At 36.2% G+C, this 23,028-nt stretch overlaps 2 protein-coding genes across 6 annotated transcripts; both read left to right on the forward strand.

The window, feature by feature from the left end:
• The first annotated feature begins 3,530 nt into the window (after window positions 1-3,530).
• LOC147532530 (NAP1-related protein 2-like) lies at window positions 3,531-8,162 on the forward strand. The gene is made up of 10 exons (XM_086647797.1): window positions 3,531-3,943; window positions 5,955-6,077; window positions 6,174-6,224; window positions 6,498-6,569; window positions 6,724-6,837; window positions 6,923-6,984; window positions 7,113-7,173; window positions 7,331-7,387; window positions 7,511-7,564; window positions 7,783-8,162. The coding sequence occupies exons 1-10, from the start codon at window positions 3,815-3,817 to the stop codon at window positions 7,825-7,827; spliced, it is 768 nt and encodes a 255-aa protein (XP_086503923.1). The 5' UTR covers window positions 3,531-3,814; the 3' UTR covers window positions 7,828-8,162.
• A 4,865-nt stretch (window positions 8,163-13,027) lies between these two features.
• On the forward strand, window positions 13,028-21,480 carry LOC147532531 (uncharacterized). 5 transcript variants are annotated; one of them, XM_086646523.1, is made up of 14 exons: window positions 13,028-13,116; window positions 14,385-14,930; window positions 15,083-15,199; window positions 15,352-15,419; window positions 15,887-15,992; window positions 16,287-16,358; window positions 17,914-17,973; window positions 18,117-18,246; window positions 18,463-18,653; window positions 18,761-18,945; window positions 19,136-19,263; window positions 19,663-19,937; window positions 20,122-20,368; window positions 20,518-21,480. In XM_086646523.1, exons 2-14 carry the CDS (start codon window positions 14,664-14,666, stop codon window positions 21,300-21,302), a joined length of 2,631 nt encoding a protein of 876 aa, XP_086502649.1. In that variant the 5' UTR covers window positions 13,028-13,116; window positions 14,385-14,663; the 3' UTR covers window positions 21,303-21,480. The 5 variants fall into 5 exon arrangements, with proteins under 5 accessions (XP_086502649.1, XP_086502650.1, XP_086502654.1 ...); XM_086646524.1 differs by having other exon boundaries at window positions 13,099-13,116; window positions 15,355-15,419; XM_086646528.1 differs by lacking the exon at window positions 13,028-13,116 and having other exon boundaries at window positions 15,087-15,199; window positions 15,355-15,419.
• Window positions 21,481-23,028: the final 1,548 nt, after the last annotated feature.

The raw sequence follows: 23,028 nt of genomic DNA on the forward strand, positions 1-23,028 counted from the left end.
AAAAACTCCTATAGAGCGACTGGGATGGAATTCCAGAGTTTAGACCTCTGAATTCGTGAAAGAAAATTTAAATAGTGGCTGTTAACCACCCATAACTGCCCGAAAAGCACAAAACCGCACCAATAACCGTCGCCTGAAACTAAAAACTCCGCTGGAAGTGGTGGTTTACCCTATTGCTCCGCTCGACTCGGTGTCCTTGTTGGTGCGTGTCATTTTTGTATTGAAACAAAAAGAAAAAGGTGCATGTGATTTTGCTTTACAAGTGCGCCAAGAATATAGGTCACCAACCATTTTAACCAATTATGTGAAAGATATGTATAAACATATGGAGGACATAATTATTCCAACGTGTATAGACAAATGTAATATGTACATGCACATAAAAAAAAGGTGAGAACAATACAATTGGGTGAATTTCAGTCTACTATAACTTGCATGTTTCTTATTAATTATGTTTTTGTATTCCATGTTCACCATAGATTCCAAGAGTTATTACAATCGTTACTGGACAGGACATTCTTCAAAGAGGCACAATCATAATGATAAATTGATTAAACATTATAATTGTCTGGTTTAAGATATCTTAAGCTCTTTAAAGCCTCTTTTACTTGTAGTGTTAGGAATTTAAATGACTGATTAGACCATCATCTAAGATCAAATGAACTACAATATATTTCGTAATAGAGTTTCTTTTATTATTTTAGCTACTCTTAAAATGATCAGGAGATTTGATATTGACTTATAAAGGTGTTAAAATCACGATTATATAATAATCGGAGATAGATGAACATAAATTAGACGACAGATATTTAACGAGGTTCGGTCGGATATTCACGACCTACATCCTCGGATAAAACCTGAATGGCTACATACTTTATTAACCACAACTGTGGTGATTCGTCACAATAATCGAATAGTAATCGAATGATTTAACTCCTAGAATCCTCTCTTATTTATAGAGAAGGTTTAGGGTTTCCTAGTTTCCCCTAACTGAACTAGGAAACAATATAAATATTATCAAACAACAATATTATATATATTACAAAAAATATTTTAATATATGAAACTGAATATTCTAGATCTTCACATATCTTCAAATATCTTGCAATAGTCTTGATCGTCGGATTTTCTCATCTCGATTCGCCTCTTATATCACGTGTTTACACACGTATCTCAATACCCTCCCACAAGTTGGAGCACGGAAGATGTGAAGTGTCCAACTTGAAAAAAATAGTGAAATCACATCCAAAATTGCGCCTGACTTGAATCGGCTTGATTGGACATAACAACCTACGTAATCGACTACTTCAGTAGGCTGAAAAAAAAAACTCACTTGATGATGGGTCTTGAACATGACTTGAAGATTGACATCCCAATTATGATATGAACAAAGTAGATGATCACTTAAGTAGCAACAAATTCTAGTTCTCCACTAAAAAGGAAAATGGCTCAGCTGGATTGGATATATGGGCATTTCTTCTTATTTTGCTAATAATAGTGTGACCATAGGAGGGAGTACTTCTTTGCTAGTGTTGTTTCTTGTTGTGTTCTATTTGGACAGAGAAAATGCATTCTTCTTGTGTCAACTCAGGTGGTTTCGGTTGCTCAACGAAGCTTGAAAAAAAAGAAGTCACAAGACACAAACTTGGAGTTGAAAAAAGTCGACCAAGAGATTGATCGATTATATAATCATAACATTTAAAAAAATAATTGGAAAATTGCAGAAGCTTGAATCAGGATTGAACTACCTGCTCAGATACCATGTTAAAATCACAATTATATAATAATCGGAGATAGATGAACATAAATTAGACGACAGATATTTAACGAGGTTCGGTCGGATATTCACGACCTACATCCTCGGATAAAGCCTGAATGGCTACATACTTTATTAACCACAACTGTGGTGATTCGTTACAATAATCGAATGATTTAACTCCTAGAATCCTCTCTTATTTATAGAGAAGGTTTAAGGTTTCTTATTTTCTCCTAACTGAACTAGGAAACAATATAAATATTATCAAACAACAATATTAGATATATTACAAGAAATATTTTAATATATGAAACTGAATATTCTAGATCTTCACATATCGTCAAATATATTGCAATAGTATTGATCGTCGGATTTTCTCATCTCGATCCGCCTCTTATATCACGTGTTTACACACGTATCTCAATAAAAGGCTGCAATTTTTTTTAAATAACGACTTTAATCTCTCGTCTCTATAACAACCATCAAAGTTCTGTTAAGTGGCACATGCACACCAGAACAAAAATAACCTTATTCTCGAAAGTTATAATTTGTTTCTTTTGGGTGACCATTCAAATAAATAGTCTTACCTTTATAAAGATCACCAAAGAAGAAGAAAATTGTTGAAATAATCTGTTGTAGACAAATTATCTTATAGACATCTCAAGACATTTTGTTCACAGACAAGATATTTAATCCATACACAAAATGTGTAGTGAATATTTTTTTTTATTATTATGATTGTTATTAGCTAAATATTCTTACTAATATTTAAAAAAATATTTTTGGATTTGTACGGACGCTTATGGATATTTGTGGACAGTTGGATATCCACAGACATTGATGCACAATGGGTAGACAAGGGTTGTTAATAATGTGTTATTATAATATTTAATTACAATATAATATAACAAAACAATGTAATAATATTATAATAATATTACTAAAATAATAATATAATAATTATAAATTATGATATTGTTATATTATTTTATATTATTATCTTCCTTATCAAAATGACCACAATTGTCTTCGATATTTTCAAAGACACTCTCCTTCTAAAAGCTCTCAAAGTTTACACTAAAATGTCTACAAATGTCTAAGAAACCAACCTGTCTTGAGATGTCTGTGATTTCGTATATCAAACGAATAACACAAACACTGGGAGATATTTGAAGTGCATAACACAAACTTTAAAGTGTTTCAAACGGAAAACACAAACATTCAGGGTCATTTCAAATATCCTTAACCAACAACACGGGCATTGATGGACATTGATATGTCCTGTCTACTAATGTCCACAACCAATACCTCCTCAATAACACGAGAAGGTGTTTGGATTCTGTATGTCACTTTAAAAGTAATAAATATATTCTAACTAGATTCGAAATAAGATTTAAGTTGTAGATCGTTGCTTAAACATTTGAATTATGTGCAAGAGGTAAAGAGATCAAATCTTCTCTTGAGCACTATTATGAATTTTATTTTACTTTTTTTAACATGAATTACACAGTGCCCCAATTAATGACGGCTCTCCCGAATATTTGTACCGACCCTGTGTACAACGTGTAAAAATAGGTAAACCGAGGCCTAGCTAAGAGGGTTTGGCTTAGTAAAAGCACTAGGTGTAATAATGGGTACGGGGGGTCCTATAAATAATAAATGTTTGGGCTTAGTAAAAGATGCGGTGCCCATAATATTTCCGTTTCTTGAGCTGCCCATTAAAATCTCAGACCCAAGCCCAATAGTCTATGATTATGTACTCATAAACCCCACTAGGGTTAGGGTTTTGCCAAGTACATATTTCCCAACACAATTGTTCCCGTTTCAAAGTGTCTGATCTGAAATCAACGAATGAAGGTTCATCTTTCAGTAAGAGATCCAGTGGGCCCAACTCGTGACGTCAGAATCAAACAAGTCATTTAAATAGAGGTCTGAACTCTAAACCTCAATACATTCGCCTTTTGTATCACAACCTCTCTTTCTCTCTGCCGTTCTTCAATCTCTTTTCCAACAAATTTAGGGTTTTGAGGTTAGGGTTTTTGAGTGTAAGCAGTGAAGATGGTTGCAGACAAAGGAAAGAAGACTAAGGTCTCTGAAAGAGTTGAGGAAGAAGAAAAGGAACAAATTGATGGCGAACTTGTTTTATCCATTGAAAAGTTGCAGGAAATTCAAGATGAGCTTGAAAAGGTGATATATTTCATTCTTCATTTTGGGTTTGTTCTCTTCTTACATGTGGGTTAGATTTAGTTTTGTGTTTCATATGGTAGTTTTGGTCGAATTAACTGTAGTAGGTTATCTGAATCCAGAAAAAATCTAACAATTTGATTGCTTTAATCGACATTGATAATGTAGTTTTATTCAGAAAATGATATATTGGTTTAATTGTCCATTGGTGTAATCAAGGTACTGGTATATTTTGTTTATCTAGCTAACTAGGGTGTGTTATAGTAACAATGAATTTTTGGAAACCCATTATCGTTTTGTTGTTTCAACTAGATTTTTTGTGTTCTTTCTTCTAGAAAGCTATCAATGGTTAAAAATTCGGTTGAAGCTTATGCCTCAAGGCAATGTTTTAAAATGGCGTACGCCTCGATGCATAAAAGGCGTGAATATGTTTCCAAGGAAATTGATAACAACTATGTAAAAATATAACATAAATATTCTACTTTACTACCATAATATGAAGTGTTAAGTGTTTAATGAATGAAACTACTAATGTTTTTATGTTGTGTTGTCAATAGCTCACCAATAGGGTACGCCTTGAATGTTTTTAAAAACATTGCTTTGAGGTGCTCCTCAAGGCGGTTAGGTTGTATCTCGCCTCATGGCATACACATATGTAAGCTCAAAGAATTTGTAGACATTTCAGTTTTGAGACGGATCACAAATGTGAAAAATTGGCCAGTCTTCTTTTCGTCTAGAATTCAAGAAAAACACTTAAAGAAAAATATAAAAGGAGAATGAAGAAGCACAAAGTTTTACTTTTTGAGTGTTAATGTGATATTTTGCTATGAGGCGGAAAACTGTTTTCTTAAACATTGAAGAGCGTTTTAGTTTAAGTTCGGTGATGACTGATTCAAAACTGTTGAAAGCTATGTTGGAAAAGTCGGCAAGGGTGACTAGTCGGCGGACTTAGGACTAGGCATAGTCGCTACTAGTCGTATTTACACGGGACTAGTCGTAGAATATAAATATATAATTTTATATAGGTATAAATATAAGTATTTGGTCTTAATGAAGTATAAACACTAAAAATTCATCCCTAAGAAGCACACATAATTATCAACAAGTTCTACAACATTAATGAAGTATAAAACAGTAACAACTAACATTTATTTAAGTTTATAGAGAAAAAGAGTAGAATATGGGTTCTAAAAAGAAATAGTAAAAAGAGATTGAGAAGATAGAGAAACTTGGAATCTTGTTTGGAGAGCAAGAAAACTTCAAAATTGCTTCGATCTGGTTATAATGATATTTGGAGGGGAGAGGAAGGGTGAAAAGCCGAATGAGCAAATTCTAAACCACCTTTGTCGATTTGAGCAAAAGAAAAAAAGGCTCAGCTAAATAATCCCGACTGGCCCGACTAGTCGACTTGGTCCTAGTCGGACCAAGTCGGGGATTTACTCGGAATTCCACGGGACTAGGGTTTTTGCTCCTAGTCGAGTTGGCAAGATGGGGACTGAGGAGTAGTCGGGGTGTACTCGGGGACTAATCCCGACTTTTTCTTCATAGGTTGAAAGCAATTTTTTTTACTGAAATTTACCTCACATAAATGCCCATATAATTAGCAAGGTTTTGTGTCTGTCTGTTCGAGAGGTGCTGCACTTTTCAAGTGCATATGTTTGTCAGTGGGGTTGGCGGATTTCGATTCAGATAAAAGCCTAGCTCCCTTATGTCAAATTTGTATCTTTTCATTTGATCTCTACTTTAATGTTTATTTTTTTTTACTATCTGTGATTTTGAGCCATGTACTAGCTATTCAACTATTCAAGTCTTTTTCTATGAAGAGCTCTTTTCTTTGTTGATGAATGTAGTCGATCGTAGTTATTCTCGTACAGTCCCCTTTTAAATTGGGTTTTAGGACCAAGTATATTGTACACTGAGTCGGTTTTTTGTGTGCGTTCTTTAATGTGCAATCTGGTAAGGGGTAAGTGTAAAACCACAAACTTACGTGTTTGTGTTTGTGGGTGACTAATAGGTAAATGAGAAAGCAAGCGACGAAGTGTTGGAAGTGGAACAGAAGTATAACGTGATCAGGAAGCCTGTCTATGATAAAAGGAGCGAGATCATTAAATCCATTCCTGACTTTTGGTTAACTGCTGTACGTGATCCATCCTCCCCCTATTACCTAGTTTCTCTTAGTATTGGATAGTTCAATATGTAAACTTTGTAATACCTTTTCTGTCTTTGCTTGCAGTTTTTGAGCCATCCTGCACTTGGTGATCTCTTGAACGAAGAAGACCAGAAGGTTTAACTTTTTGTCCTTAATGCTCCTCATCTTGAATGTCAAATTGGCAGGAAATATGCTATTCAGTTTTATTAGTTCGTGCTTTTAGGGTTCTTAGATACTAGTAGAGTTCTACTATTTCGATTGAATATAGAGTAACATCTCCCAATGAGATAAAAGCCTTGTTTTGATAATAAGATGTGAGAAAGATATCAAGATTATTTCTTTGAATTGCATACTGATAAATCGATACAATGGTTCAAAATAACATTTAGCTCTCACTGTTTGGCACAGGTTTTCAAGCACCTAAGTTCTTTGGATGTTGAAGATTTTAAAGATGTGAAATCTGGGTACTCGATTACTTTCGTGAGTTTCTTCCTTCAGCTTTTGTTATGTTATTTTATTTTATAAAACAAGTAGTTCTTTTTCTTCAATATGAATTTCTTTTGATGAAAATTGATTGAAAATTTGTTTACGTTGTACAGTGCGTTTGACATTCTTGTAAACATGTAATTTGCAGAACTTCGATCAGAATCCTTACTTTGAAGACAAAAGCCTCACAAAGACATTCTCCTTCTCTGATGAAGGAAATACTAAGATAAGTGGTACCAAAATCAAGTGGAAGGAGGGCATGGTAAGAGAAATTTGTTACTCGTTAGCCACTTTTTCTCTGTTATAACCATGTAGTTAATTCACGTACCCGTCTCTTACATTTTAAGGACATCGCCAATGGAGCTAATCATGAGAAAAAGGGAAACAAGCGACCCCTCGTTGAAGAAAGGTTTGTTTTGTTCTGTTTTTTGTATTCTTTTAGCATTATAATAGTATGTCTTACTGTTTTGTCTCTTTGTTCAAGTTATAACTAATACTATTGAACTGGTCATCTGTGATATTTTGTTGTGAGTACAGCTTCTTTACCTGGTTCAGTGAGACTCAAGATAAAGAACTCGTGGAATTGCTTCATGACGAGGTAAACTCCTGCTTCTTTTTATATCATCCAGCCATGTGAACTATGTTTTTCCTCTTGTTATACTCACTTTTCAATTTTGATCATTAAAGCAAGTATCCCTATAGCCATGGAATCTTTATCCTTCCTGATACTTAAATGTTCATTTATATGGCTACAGGTTGCTGAAATAATCAAAGAGGATTTATGGCCCAATCCTTTAAAATATTTTAACAATGTAAGATACCTTTTTCACCTTTCCAATTTGGCCGTTTAAGAGATTTCACCCATTGGCATTAATATTTGCACAGAATTTCTCTTTTATCCCCTTTTCTCACAATTTACGGTTTAACTGGTGTAGGAAGCTGATGAAGATTTCGAGGATGGTGAAGATGAAGATGAAGATGATGAAGAGGTACGCAAATAGATTTCTAGAAACGCCTGTGATGAGTTTAGTCGTGTATCATATTTATATGACGTCTAGAGCAAAAAAAACAAGCTTGGGACGGTTTAGACTACTAATCAAGATCTCTTCTGGTAGATTACATTTTTGCCTTCAAGGGACATAGAAAATGGCATAAATTGTCCAGTTTCTCCCTGTTAACTGTATCGAATTCCTTTGCTTGTTTGCAGGGAAAAGGTGACGAAGACGATGATGAAGAAGACGAAGAAGAATGACATCTTTTCGCCTTTCTGTCTTGCTTTAGATTTTTGTCTTACTTGAAGGGTCATGTAACAACAGAGGATGGAGGCACTTTTACGGTCTGTGGTCTATCTTACATGCGTAGCTAACCTACTGGGTCTACCAGCGCTGTCTTTTAGATTAGCTTTCTCTCTTGTTTTTGCATTGGTCTGTCCTCTACATGCTAACGTTGGCCTTCCATATGGGTTTTGTACCCATATATTTAGGAAAACCTACTTGAGCGATTACCTTAGTTGGGTTTAGGTTACTTTTGGGGTTATATCAAAGATTAAAGTTACAATTTCTATTTATAAAGTGAAGTTTTGTTTTCTGTCTGAGTTGATTAGATTATTGGTTATACATGTTAGACAGTATATGGAAGATTGTTGTTTTCTGTCTGAAGTTTTGGATTTATCTAAGAGGAGGGCCTCTTATCTAAAAATAAACACCAGTGCAAGTATATTTGGTGTGTTTGGATGAAGGATCTGTATGGACACTATGGACTCTAAAGCAAATTCCTTTGGATTCATGATTATGTGAAAATATTTTTTTGAAAAGAATAATTTTGGGGAAATGGCATTTTAAGCAAATAGTTTTTGAAAGAAATTGCTACTCCCTCATTCCCAAAATGAATGACCTATTTTGAAAACCTAACTTTTTAAGGGAAAATCATTAATTAGAGTTTGACTTTAAAAAATAACATTAGTTTTCCAATTGTATCCTCATTAACTTTTTTAATTTACAATGAAAAAATTGAACTTACTTTTAAATAAAGTTGTCATTAAATACATAGTAATGGGTATTATTGGAAAGAGCAAAAGATTGTTTTCTTTATTTTTAGAAATAGGACACTAAAATGGGACAATTCAAAATAGAAATTAGGTCATTCAATTTGGAACAGAGGGAGTATTTCAATTATTGGGGGGGTAGGCTGGGCTCCTAATTCAAATTTTGGGATCTTTTTAGAGAGAGAGAGAGAGGAGGGTTAAAAAAAAGATTTAATGTTTGAAGGTGATGACTATTTAACGGTGTTATAACAGAATCTGAAAAAGGAGGCCATCTAGATATTTTTGATAAAATAGGGAACTAGCCTAGAAGCTAGTTACAAAGTTGGGGGCTACTAAGGAAAATTGACATCATACATAGGGAATCAAACTTATTAGTTGGAATCAAACTTATTACTTGATTGGAAAGCTAGTAGTACTTTTCTAACCTATTAATTACTTAGAACTCAAAATAATTGATAGGTTTGAAATATCAAGCTTATCGAGCCTTTTCAAACCTATCAAACCTTCAAGTCTCTTCTTACTCAGATGAAAAAACAAACTAGTTAATTAAGTGACAAACTAATCTTCTCTCTCAAGCTGGTCGCTCGATAGTTATATCGACTGTTGCAGCAGTCATTCCCCGATACCAAATGCAGTGCTTTGCCATCCCTAAAGGCATTTATAACATCATCGAGTCCCTTCAAAAGACTTTCTGGTGGGGAAAATCTAAAATCTTCTACACTATTAACTGGTCCCCCATTTGTAAGCCATGCAACTAGTTTGTTTTTTCAACAAGCTAAACAAGCTAATAGTGTGGAAGTTCCTAAACAAACATTCCTAAACATTCCTAAACAAGCTAAATTAAGTGGACTAGTGCTTCGTCTCCCCCTCCTTGATAATCAAACATTCCTAAACAAGCTAAATTGGCGTTTGCTCAACAATCCCCAGGCGATCTGGGTCCAAGTTCTCAAAGGTAAATATTTCTCCAAATCGCACAAACCTACACCTCCTAAAGCTAACCAATCCTGGCCTTGGAAATCTAGTAGTAAACAGTTCAGTCAAGTGGATGGTCTCATCTTCTGCGATATCAATGGGAGTCACATCAATATCTGGCATAATTAGTGGATACCTAACCATCCCCCCTCTCACTAATCAGAGCGGCACGAATCTTGAATGAGTTGCCCAACTCATCACAAATAATACCTGGAATATGAATTTGATTAACAACTGTTTTGATAGTGATATTTGCAGCTCGATAGTAAGTATTAATTTGCAGATAGTCCAGGAGGACACGACAAAATGGACGCTCACAAAATTCGGTAGTCTCTCAATTAAATCTATGTATAATTATCTTAGAACAAGTAGCTCTGGACCGATGCATGATCAGAACGACTAGTTCTTCATTTGGAACATGAACATGATACCTCGTATAAAACTATTCTTGTGGAAATGTTGCACGAATAGTTTACAAGTAAAGGACAAAATCGGTAAGTACATTGGCAACTCTTACTCTTGTATAAATTGCAATGAAAATGAAACTCTAGACCATGTGATGTTACACTGCAACTATGATAGAGTGATATGGTTCAATTTTCAGGTCAGATCAGAACAATTAAGCACGGTAAGTCTTTGGATTCAACAATGGAAAATTTTGGATGAGGATACAACTAATTTATATGCCAAAATAGTATGGTTTATATGGAAAGCCAGGTGCGAAAACTGCGTTTCGGCCAACAAACAAACCCCGCTATAGGTGATCGCTCGTACCAACAACACTTCGACCACGACACTCAAAATTGAATCTATTATTACTAACAAATGCAGGGACAAACCACAACAACAAAAATGGAGACCTCCATCGACACCATACCTGAAAGTCAATGTAGAAGCTTCCTTCCCGAAACTCTCAGAACCAGTACGAATTGGATGTATCATACATGATGAAGAAGCAAATTTCATTATAGCGGCAGTAAACACAGTTTGGGGTCAAAATGCGGAAGAATGTGAAAGTATGGCGATTCACTTTAACATTTCATGGGCCATTCAACTGCGCATCCAACATGTTCACATAAAAATCGACAATCAAAACTTAATCCAGTACATTAACAGCAAAAGTGATGGACTGCACTGACAATTCAAACAAGTCATAGCACAATCTGTTGCTCTCAAAGATCAGTTCACAGATATAGTCTTCTTTTATGCTCCCAGGGAATGCAACGCCAATGCCGATGCTCTTGCTCAATAGGGTAGAAACAATTGTCATAAAAGAATTTGGAATGTCACACCCTCTTTTATTTCCGCTTTAAATTAGATATTTTTGTATGGATGGTTTTGTTTTATTGCTAGTTTATTTCATCAAAAAAATATTCCTGGTAGAGAGAGAAGCATATACACATTGATAACCGGGGAAAAAGTTGAAAGAAGGTACCTTGCAATTTGTCCAACGGATGGAGAGGGAAGAGATGTGCGGCAGCGGGGAAGGAAAACAAGAGGGGGTCTCACGTTTTGGCGCCAAGGGTTGGTAGCTTCTTTTATATGGAGAGATAAAAGGGTTTGGGTGGTTATTTTAACCCAATATTTTTATGTACACCCATTGTAGTAAGAATTTCAAAGAAACGCCTAAGTAGATAAAACTTTGAATACGATAAATTTGTGAGTACGTAAATTTGTCTTCAAAAGGTCTTGGGTCGGATCTTTGATTAAAAGTTCTTAATTTTGTATTGAAAATGAGTGACGCCAAACTTTGAAGTCCTTAAAAGAAGGTCGGAACCAATAACATCAAACTTTGAAGTTCTTAAATAGGTCGGAACCATAACACTAAATTGAAGTTCTTAAAAAAAGGTCTGAACTAATAACACTAAACTTTGAAGTTCTTAAATAGGTCGGACCCAATAATACTAAACTTTGAAGTTCTTAAAAAAAGGTCGGAACCAATAACACTAAACTTTGAAGTTCTTAAAAACATTGAAGATCTCACAAAAGATCCGAACGAATAACCCCCACTAAAGCCCTTCATTTCTCTCAATAAAAAAACCCTTCAGTTCGCATGCGTTCCCCCAAATTATGCTATAAGGAGGTTAATCGACAGAAAACGAGGAGCGACTTCAGAATCTTTTTTCTTTTTGAGAACGTAACTTTCATTTTATTAGCGATGGAATGAAGTTCAAACATTTTCAATAACTTTGATCTTAATTATGTGTATACAAAATCAAATTACATCATAATGATTGAGAGAGAACACTTTACTGTCATAAATACAAAAGTTGACCTTTAAGGTCATTGAGAAATACTAAAAGGCTATACCAGGACCTTATAGCTCATTGCAAGACCTAGCGAAATCTATACTTTATTTGTAACACACAATCCCTCAACTTTTACATTCAAATCCCTATAAATCGAACTCATGATTATTTGAATTTCAGAGCAATACACATTTAACATAGCAATTAGTGGAGAGTATGGAGATTTGATGAGTCTGAAGACTAGGATTGTTGATGTCGTATTCCCTTTGAGTCATTTTGTTTCATCAAACCCAACATCATAAAAGACTATGTTGTTTAGATTCATGTTCCTCTCTTTTTGATGTCGTATTTTCTTCTTCATGCAAAAAATCTGAAGTGATGATTTTTTGTAAGTTTTAACCCTAAAGAGGGTTGTGAATTTGAATAAATCACTTGTCTTCGATTTGGTAACCCTAAAAGAGATAGAGGAAAACCATCACTACTTGGATATAGTCTCATTTGTTCATGAGATGGAGATAATTTTTGGGTTGTGACCAACTCGCCGTTTGGGGCCCCAATTGTGTCCGACAATTCGTTTTGGCCTCAAAAAACTCTTAAATGGTCCCAATTTCTTTTCAACCTCCCAATTTTACCCCCATGAAATTTCTGTAATTATTTTTTTTTCTTTTTCTTTGTCCACCTCATCTAATAATTACCACATCACCTCTGTCCACCTCACCCTTCTTCTCCGGCGAAAGGTTGCCAGCCGGAATAAAAAATTCCGGCCGGCCACCTTTACAAAAAAAAACAAAAAAAAATTCTTCCTTTCTCTCTCTTCTTCTTCCATTCTCTCTTTTCTTCTTCCTTTCTCTCTCCTCTTCCTCCTTTCTCTCTCTTCTTTTCTCTCAATCTATCTCTCTCTAAGCTCCCCTTGGCCGGCAGAAATTCCGGCGAAGGGGACAAAGGCGACAAGGGTTTCCAGATCGGAAACCCTTCGTCCATAAGGGTTTCTGGTCTGGAAACCCTCGTTTTCACGAAGGGTTTCCAGAACGGAAACTCAAATTGGTTTTCGATATATGTGAGCAATTAGGAAACTCAAATTGGTTTCCGATATATTTATCTATACGTAGACGCGCTGAAAGAGCTGCGGAGCAGCATTTCCAAAGGAACATTCTTAGATATGTACTCTTTCAAAGGAAAAGGGACTTGATCACAGGGTGCCTCTAAAGACGTCCTGCTTTTTTTGCTCTTAGGCCGCCCCTCTCGCTCCTCTTTTGGCACTCTCAGTAAGCCTTAGGTGCTGTTTGTTTTTAAAATTATTCAGATCTGAAATCTGAATTGGAATAAATTCAGATTTCAGATGTTTGTTTTTCTAATTTAGGGAAATCTGAATGGTTGGCTGAATTAGCTCCATGTCTGAATGAGCTGAAAAATACTCCACATTTTTCAGACTTCAAAAGAAGTCTGAAACAAGGTCCATCATCTGAAATGAGTCAAAATGACACTTATGCCCCCATTAATTAGAAAACTTCTCTCCAAGTATTTTACCACCACCACAAACCAACCGCCTATACCACCACGGCAACACCCACACCGCCACCACCAACCATACCGGCTCCACCCCCAACAACCTTACAATCACCACCACCACCAACCATACCGGCTCCACCACCAACAACCTTACAAAAAAAAACCCAAAATCCACCTTGAGATGAACAAATCATTGTATCAGTGACCTAATTTCAAAACTCCAGTGCACAATCAGATCTGAGACTCAAAACTACTAAAACGTTATAGAGAGAGAGAGATCCTCCACTCTACTAAGTAAAATCCAAAAAGAGAGAAAGGGGGTGGAATCTTACAGGCTTCTGGTAGTAATGAAACAAAGAAGGACCAAGAAATTTCTTCCTTTTTTGAAGAACTTCATCAGTTAAAGGTCCTTTATACAGTTTCGGCTCATAATCGAAAGGTGGAAGATTTGGAGGAGAAGAAGATGAATAATTACATTTAATTAAACGATTAAACTTCTCCTTCGAATCTAAACTTTTGTTAATTAAAGTTCTTCTAAACGCCATTATTAACAAACAATCAGATATTGATAGAGAGAGAGAGAGATTCTTCTGATTTTCTCTCTCTAGAACTAGAAGTGAAATTTGGTTGTCTTCTAAACAGAAGCAAAACCGGAGAGTGAGAGAGGGAGGGTGAGACGAAACCCTAGGGTTTTGTGTAGAGAAATGTAGAAGGAGGGAGGAACTTTTAGGTTTTCTTTTTTTGAGGTTACTTTTAGGGTTTTTATTCTCTCACAGAGATGGAGAAAGAGGGGGAGAGGGATTAGGGTTTTCTAAAAGGGAGGATAAATAGAGATTAGGGTTTTGTTTGCCCAAAATAACAAATAGGGGTATAAATGTCAAAATGTTATTTCAGACCTAATAATTCAGATTTAGAAAACAAACATCTAACTTGTAAACTAATTCAGCAAATTCAGATTCAGCCAATTCAGTTCAGAAAATTCAGATTCAGCCAATTCAGATTCAGACTTTCAAAAAAAAACAAACAGCACCTTAGACTGATATCACTGAATTGTCCCAGTCTGAAGACACACGGACTGGCCTGAGTCTCTTACAGACGCAGCCCTCGGTTTATTCTAGTTTTGAGCTAAAACTTTTTTTTTTTTCCCTTTCTGTTGAAACGTAAATAAACCCTAGAAACTAACTTGGTAACGGCTACTGTGCTGTTTTTTAGGGTTTATCAGAAAACAAAACCCTAATTCTAAACTCCCCACTTTCAGATTCTCTTTTTCTATTTCCCTCTTTTGGTTTGTGAAAGTTGAAGAAGTAATCTTTAATGGCGGTGTTTGAGTATCATCAGAACATGTACGATATTAGATTGAAACCTAAATTACTTCGTTCAATAATCAACAATCATTTACCTGATGAAAAACACCCAATTTCAAGTCCTTTAGAGCTATCAAATGTGGTTTCTACAATCAAAACGCATGGACTTCTTTCTGAATGTTTTAGTGAACAAGTTGAAGTAAGTCATATGGATAAGTGGAAATCTACTGTTGATACTTGGGTTGAACGATTGCTGTTACTTGTTTCAAGCAAAATGGTAATCTTATATGCAAATTTCATTACTTTCTCTCATTGATTGTTAATAAAGTTTAGATTTTTCTTGGTGGGTTTTTGCTAATTAGGAGAAAGAAGTATAACCCTAAACTTCTTAGAGCTAAGGGTTGTTTTTATTGTTGATTTGTGCTCTAGCCAGATAAATGTTGGGCAGGAATTTGTTTGATTGGAGTTACTTGTCAAGAGTGCAGTGTTGATCGATTTCTAGCATCTTATTCAGTTTGGTACCAAAGGCTCCTTTTACAAATTCAGGTCTTATATCTTCTTATTCCAATGTGACTTAAAAATTCTCCTGTGTGGATGTATGATGATTATAGTTTTTTATATTTGACGTTCTGTATTTCTTTTCCGGTGCATATGAACATACATTGTAAAGTTACTTGAATGTTATGTTGTGTTTTCAGCAGTCTTCGTCAGATTCTCAATTTGCAAAGGTGGCTACTTGTGCTTCTCTAGCAGATATGTTTACAAGGTCTGTTTACTTTACATTGTCGTGCTTGTCAAATTATGAGTTGTTCTCAATATCCTTATTGCAATTTTAAATGTGTATGGAGCAGTGTATACACATAAAATTATGCGAAAATCTGACTCAAGCTTGTCGGGTAGTTACCCAACTCAGTATATTGAGTGGAATTCCATCTTTAGAGCATGGACTTGAATTTTAACGGGTGAATAACCTAATGGTGTGTTATAGATAGTACTTGTATAGATTAGAAAACAAAATTTGGCTACTAGTAGGAGGGATTGAGAAGGGAAACAGGAACCCTGATGTTATAGATATACTTTACTTATGTTGGTTGTTGGATATATACTTTTTGACAAGTAAGTATTAAGACACTTAGCTAACTAGTTGGTTGTTGTATAGATACTTTATGACAAGTTTCAGTTGCTGTTTGCCACACAACTAAATTTATACGGGATTTTACTTTCAAAAAATAGGTTGGCTGGATTTTCAACTTTGAAGAAAGATGCAACGTCCCATGCGGGGAAGCTTATTCAACCTATACTGAAGCTGTTAGCGGAAGATTCCTCAGAGGCAGTACTGGTCAGTACTTAGTAGCATGTGTCATCGTGCCCTTCAAGTCATTCTTCTCTATGGATGTTTTATCGTTATTATCTGAACATGCAATCAAAGTAGACAAGACTCAAGAGAACCATTATTTTCAGCAGGAATACAGAATTGCTTTGTTTGCAAAGATGATAAGTCTTTAGCAAGTAAAGAAAATTAAACAAGCAAACAAGTTTTACCTTTTCCCCACTTAATCAGATCAAATATATGCATATTATGTACATATAACTTCTATATTGAACGTTTATGCACATTTTGCTATTTCTGCAGGAAGCAGCAGTTGATTTGTTATGCACCCTTATCTGCTCTTTTCCTTCTTCTGTACATCGCCATTATGACAATGTGAGTTTTTCTCATGCATTTTCACGTCAAGAATTTCAACTGCACTTTTTCACAATAACATTGTTTTCTTTCAATATAGAGCACTTCAGTTTCAGCCTCTTATTGTGTTTTGGCTTTTTATGTGTTATTATGTCCTCTTTTTATATCGCTTCTGAATGACTTCAAGAATGATATACTTGAATTCATAAATGAAGCACAAATTTTGACATTTAAAGTCCAACCAATGTGGTTGTTTTGCTACATCCACTTATTTTACACGTGGTTTTATTTGAACTTGGCTTCTTTTGAGTGTATATTCTTCTGTTTGAAACATTGTTACTGTGATATGATCTGTTAGACTCATCAGGAGAGTACCTAAAACGACAATTAGATGCCAAATGCGCCCATCTTCTACATATACCACAAGGAATGCTTGTGAAATCGAAGTCTGTTGCCTTATCACCAGACTGAACTTGTCTATTCTTTTGTCTATTTGAATTTTTTCTATGATAGTAAGTTGTATTTGGTTGTTGTTCTTGAGTAGAATTACCTCTTTGTTGCTGTGATTGATGATTTCTTGACTGTAATTGATAATTCCTTTGTTGTCTATAATTTTGACTATAACTTTGTTGCTGATTCTGTTGTTTCTTCACAAAGTATGCTGAATCACTTATTTCTTCAACACTTTGTGAATTCTACCATTGTTCATGGTGAATTATCCTAGTTCGTAGTTCAACAAATGTTATTTTGGACTCTCTCTGATGAGTTGCTATAATGAACTGATTATACTCTTTTCCTAAACCTTTCAAGGCTATTCGACATAATTCTTTTTCTGAAATTTTGTCATTAACAGCAACTAAAGAATCTGAAAGATTTAATCCTTCTCAAGTATTCACTGACTGTTAGATCTCCCTTTTTAGTGTTTTGAAGTTGTTCTCTTAATGAAGAGATCTTAGCTTTGAAGATTTGTTTCTGATATGCCACAAATTAGAGAGAGAAAACTGAGAAATTAGATTCTTCCAAGTCTGATACCATGAGAAAAGATGAAAGTATAGAAATTTTAGATTCATAGAGAGAGAAAGAGTTTGTTATGAATCTGTTAGATTCATAACTAACTTTTCTGTTACAAGTTTGTTACAACTGGGCTGATGGGCTAGGCCCTTTACAACTCATAGGTATCTTCTATTGTCTAAAAACACCCACGTATCGTCTATTCATTCTTACACCATGTTTACACTATCTTCCCAATCTAGTTTTATTTCTTACAAGTGATTCTGACATGGTTCACTGACAGTTTGTAACAAATAACTACTCTTGTGGAACCTCAAAACCTCGAATGATGAAGAAAATAAGATAGGATTATATACTATACCGTAAAAAACATAGTTCACGATGGCAAAAAGCCAAAAAGTCCCTAAAAATCTGGCATTACCAATAATAGAGCTTGTAGAAGACAGACTTGTCTTCACCAGTATATCTTAGACGTGAAGATATTGCTTTTCGAATCCTGTATTTCCTTTCCTAGTTTTGCCTGCTTAATGAATTTATACTGAAGCAAGTTTGACATATTTGGCAGGTTGAATCTGATATTGTTTCGAAAATTATGTCAGGGAAATGCAGTGAAAATATGGCAAAGGCGAGTAATATTTTTTTTCTCTTGGCTTCTTGCATTAGACAGTTATTGGAGAATTTATCTACTGTAGTTCTAGTTGATCTTAGAGATGGTGCTCATCTTTCGTTCAGTTGGAGTTTAATCAGAGTGTTTTGTTCTTTATTTAGAAATCCGCTTATTGCCTAGCGTTGCTCCCAAAGGCAAAAGGAGATGAGGAAAGCTGGTCTCTGATGATGCAAAAAGTGTTAATATCACTCAATAGTCATCTTACTGATGTCTTCCAGGGCCTAGAAGAAGGTATACAGTAGGAAACTCTTGACTATGTTGGGTTTCTTCTTTGCACTTTTTTTCCCCTTAGAATCTCGCTGTGGTTATTAACGAGGACCGAGAACCTCATGACCAAGGATAGAGCCCTGCTCTCTGCAACGAAACGCAACACATGGTACCCCACAACCAAGTTATGTTTCTCATATCTGCACCATTAAAATTTCCGTCTATGCTTATATGTTGCAGAAATAAGATCGAGAGAAGTTAGTAGACTGTTGGTTCCACCAGGAAAGGAACCCCCTCCTCCCTTAGGAGGAAATGCGTCAGTGGAGACCTCAAATCAAGCAGCAAATAAGTCTGAGAAGATGGTACTATCCAGAGTATCGACGTTAATGGTTTGCTGTTGTAAAATGCTGACCGTTCCTTATCCTGTCCAGGTACAAATTTATAGTATCATATGGTTTCCATTTTAACTTATTCTTAGTTTAGAACATTTTGATTTTAAGTGAGTCAGCATAAAAAATGTCTCATAATTGCCTTCCAGGTGACTATTCCTGTTCGCCCTTTACTAGCGCTCATTAGGAGAGTGCTATTGGTGGATGGTTCTCTGTCGGATTCCTTAATGGCCTTCCTGACAGTAACCCAACAAGAGTTTATTTGTTCAGTGCTTCCAGATTTACAATTAAACAGCTTGGATCTTCTGACTGCTGTAATTAAGGGAGTACGCAGGTAACCAAAATACAAAATCACATAGTCAGAAGATTTATCTATCTCCACATAGATCTTCTATTTATCCTCATGATATTCGTATGATGTGTGCAGGAAAATATATTAAATAAAAAAAAGTAAACAGATAAGTAAATAAACCAAACAAATTATATTTTCGTTTTCTAATCGCCTTTCTGGGTTTCTTTCGCAGTCAACTATTACCCTATGCTGCAGATGTGGTCCGACTTCTAACAGAGTATTTCAGAAAATGTGGATTCCCTGCTCTGAGAATAAAGGTTTACTCAATAATGCAGACTTTGCTGCTGTCCATGGGCGTCGGTACGAAAGGACTTCCCTATAGAGCCTTTTTATTTTCTTATGTTTCAAAGCCAAAGCTGTATCTTTCTTAAGCAATCAACCAACTAGGATAGCAGGATTTTATTTTCTTTGAAACTAAAATCTGTTCTATGATTTGTGTGCGTAATTTTTTTTCTGTGCAACTTCCACCATGACCATGACCATTACCGACGGAACCACCGGAGTTGCAAAAGCTTTTTTGTTTGAACTTAAATAGAGAGCAGAAAGAGTACTTGAATCAGTTTCTTGTGCATCCAACTTCCAAAACAACAATTCAATGACCTAGAGATCCGACTCTTTTCTATATATACACCTTGATAATCTTTTCATTCTGTTCATGTTAAATGGCGTGACTAATTCGTAAAGTATGATATTGAGCAGGAATGGCTCTATACCTTGCCCAGGAAGTAATCAACAATGCATATGTTGATTTAGAGTCTATTTTCCAGGGAAGTGATGTTGCTTCTTCCAGCATGTCAAAACCTGCAACTTACTCACTGAAGCCTTCCGGCAACAAGAAAAGGAAACATGCAACTACAAGTGGGGATCACAGGACTGGAACTGATTTGGAAGTGGAAATGCTCAAAGCCAAATCGGCAACTCCAATTTCTGTGCAAATCGCTGCCTTACGCGCACTTGAAGCTCTTCTTACAGTGGTGAAGTATTTATAAACTTGATAATAGTTATTTCTACCTAAAAAACTGATGTCTATAAACAAGGAAACATAGTAAGTTAAGATTTTCATTTTTTCGTATATGGAGTATAACGTTGTTTTCAAACTATCAGATCCTTCCATAGATTATCTCTGCTTGACTGAGTAACTTGTATGAACTTTTGTAGGGAGGTGCCTTGAAATCAGAGTGTTGGCGCTCAAACGTTGATTTTCTTCTAATAACTGTAGCAACAAATGTCTGCGAAGGAGGATGGGCCAACGAAGAAAAGAATGCTTCCCTCACTTATAATGAGCAAACATCAACTTGGGCTGATTTTCAACTTGTCGCATTGAATGCGCTGTTAGCATCCTTTCTTTCTCCAGCTCGTGTTCGCCCTCCATATTTATCTCAAGGTCTTGACCTTTTTCGTAGAGGTAATCTTCTAAGCTTTCCGGATGCTCCTTTCTAACTTTCCTTAATTAGCTCTCTGCAGTCTCTAAACTAAGTTTCATCTACAGAGACAATAAGAACTATTTCGTGGCCTTAATGCGGTCCGACCCTAATCTTGAATCTGATGTTGCAGGAAAGCAAGAAACGGGAACAAAGCTTGCTGAATTCTGTGCCCGTGCTCTCTTATCCTTGGAAGTGCTCATACATCCACGGGCCCTTCCACTGGTAGATTCTAGCAGCCACAACCCATCGAATGAAGGGTTCAACCAAAAGTTCCCAGATAATTTGTTCTTTGGTTCTCAGCAGACGAGTAACCCACTCTCAAGAGGCATACTAGGAATGGCTGAACCAGATCCAGATGATGACTTGTACAAAAGCTGGTTAGGAAATGGGGAAGAAACTGAAGTTCCTCCGACAAAAAACACTACTGACCAGGAAATGAGAGATGCTAATGAACCTTCTGTGAAAAATTTACAAGAGGGAAATAAAAAAAGTTCAGCTGAAAAGAGTGACGATGAAGTTATTTCAGATGAAGATTACAGCAATGAGATTCTAATGGAACCTGAGAGAAACCAGGAATCTGTTTCTGGTACTTCAGAAAAAGGTTTTCTGGTTCAGACAGGTAGTTCGAGTCAGGTTGAAATGGAGAATACAACTAACAGAATCAGTGAACCTGGTAGTGGTGCATTAAACCCTAGTTCCGGTATCAGTAACCCTAGTCTTGAAACTAGAGTTGAAACAGGATCAAGTAATGCAGTCATTTCTGTTACAGGCGGTGATAGTGTAGTTGAAAGTGAAGGTGTTGTTACTACTACTAAGCCGATTTTCGGAAAAGAAAAAGGAACAATGGTTGCTGATGATGACTCTAATTTTGAATCTTTTCCTGACATTGTTTTTGAAGAGCCAGATTCTGATTAGCAGTCGGGATGATTTTGGTTATATTAAATCGGCTATGTAGAAGAAGATGGTGATGAGATATCGGTTGGAGAAAACATGTATAATTACTGTTTGAATTGGTTTTGGTGATCTAAATTTTGTCAAATTTTCACTTTTATTTTTCTTTCAAGTAGATAATCGAAAATCAACTTTTAAGTTATGCCTTGTGACTTGTTATAATTTCTTTCTTTTCTTTCCAATGAATTGGGAAACCATGGTTGATAATCATCTGACAACAACCGCATGAATAATGAAATGGGTTAAAAGTTTCCATTCAGCACCTATCTGATTGCACTTGCGTTTCTAATTGCGAAGAAGCTACCCCTATGGCCCTATGGCCCTATGAAAGGTTGGAATTAAATGTTTCACACTTTTCACCCTATTACATTTTCGGGTTGGCGAGCGATACGTTCAAAACAAAAAGTAAGCAACGAGTTCATTTATTTCAAATCTCTGTTTTTTCCTCGTGGAAATACACAAGCGGATCACTAATTTATTGATTTTTTTACCCAAATTGCATGATATTAAAAAGTAAGAATGTTCGCTTTTTGAAATTTTGTGTTAATATTGAACTTAGGGTGCCATTATAGTGTATTTTTTAGACCCTAGACCAAAAATATCTACTTCCATTTCCGTGATTATTATCGAGCCCATCAGTAGCAGATATCTGAAGGAAAACGAAGTAGAAAAGCGAAACGATAATGAGTACCAGTTGAGCACAGGGTGGCACTTTTTTTTGTGGACTTCGAGTGCCCAACTGCTTGTGTTGGACTCGGGTGTTGGAGGCGGATTGCTTGTCCTGACTCGGATGCTAGTGGCGGGTAGGGGTGGGAATTGGGCGGGTATGGGCGTCCATGACCACTTGAAGCATCGGGCTGTGCGGGTCTAGTATAAAATTTCAATGGCTATTAGGGTAAGCGGGTTAATTGGGCGGGCAATTTTGAAATTTGCCTTGCCCATTACCCGCCCAAGCCCATTAAGAAGTTCGGGTATGGGCGGGCGGGTAGCGAGTAATCTCATGACTTGAAAAAAATCACTTTTTCCTCTTCTTTTATAGAATCTGCAAACACCTTTCCTGATTCTAAAGAGACAATGTGGGATTAAAACAAGACGTTATTTGTGTTGTTCCTTTTAGGAATTTAATCTCACATTGAAAACTAATGAAGAATTCTCATGAGATATAATATAAACTTACCCCACTCTTTGTTCCCTCAGAGCCAAAGACTACTTCAATATTCTACTAGGAATTCTTTTGGGTCATTGCAAAGCAATGTATTGGGTTCGTGTGATTGCCCTTAAAAAAAATTGTTTACCAACTCAACTAAGCTTAGCAACATAGACAGCTGGGGCTTCATCAACCCATAAAGTTGATGTAATTTGGTTGGTTATCATTGGGTGAGGTTAAGTGGGTGCGGGCATGGGCGGGTGCGCGGGTAGAGGTTTTAACCCATGCCCGCCCACCAAATTTTGGCGGGCTGGGCGGGTTGTGCCCGAGGCGGGCGCGGGCGTCCATGGTCCTCGTTGGGCTTGGGTGTCCGTGGACGGGTTCGGGCTCATGGGCAAAATTCCCACCCCTAGTGGCGGGTATTCTGCTCTTCCGTGATTGTGTGAATCTTCAATCTTCCCTCAACAAACAGGCCTCCTTGATACTTCGAGCCCAGTAAACCAACTGGCCCAACCTAATAAAGCCCATTTAAAAATAGGGTTT

The sequence above is a fragment of the Eschscholzia californica genome, unplaced genomic scaffold, assembly GCF_041429995.1.
Source record: "Eschscholzia californica isolate CP2 unplaced genomic scaffold, dmEscCali1.0.p SCAF_6, whole genome shotgun sequence".
NCBI classification, from domain to species: Eukaryota; Viridiplantae; Streptophyta; class Magnoliopsida; order Ranunculales; family Papaveraceae; genus Eschscholzia; species Eschscholzia californica.

Excerpts from the sequence above, each read along its gene's own strand:
- LOC147532530 (XM_086647797.1), top strand. The coding sequence starts at position 3,815 with ATGGTTGCAGACAAAGGAAAGAAGACTAAGGTCTCTGAAAGAGTTGAG. Across the intron at positions 6,838-6,922 it reads TCAAGTGGAAGGAGGGCATG|GACATCGCCAATGGAGCTAA; the intron begins GTAAGAGAAATT and ends TTACATTTTAAG. Across the intron at positions 6,985-7,112 it reads CGACCCCTCGTTGAAGAAAG|CTTCTTTACCTGGTTCAGTG; the intron begins GTTTGTTTTGTT and ends TTGTGAGTACAG.
- LOC147532531 (XM_086646523.1), top strand. The coding sequence starts at position 14,664 with ATGGCGGTGTTTGAGTATCATCAGAACATGTACGATATTAGATTGAAA. Across the intron at positions 15,420-15,886 it reads CTAGCAGATATGTTTACAAG|GTTGGCTGGATTTTCAACTT; the intron begins GTCTGTTTACTT and ends TTCAAAAAATAG. Across the intron at positions 18,247-18,462 it reads CTTCCAGGGCCTAGAAGAAG|AAATAAGATCGAGAGAAGTT; the intron begins GTATACAGTAGG and ends TATATGTTGCAG.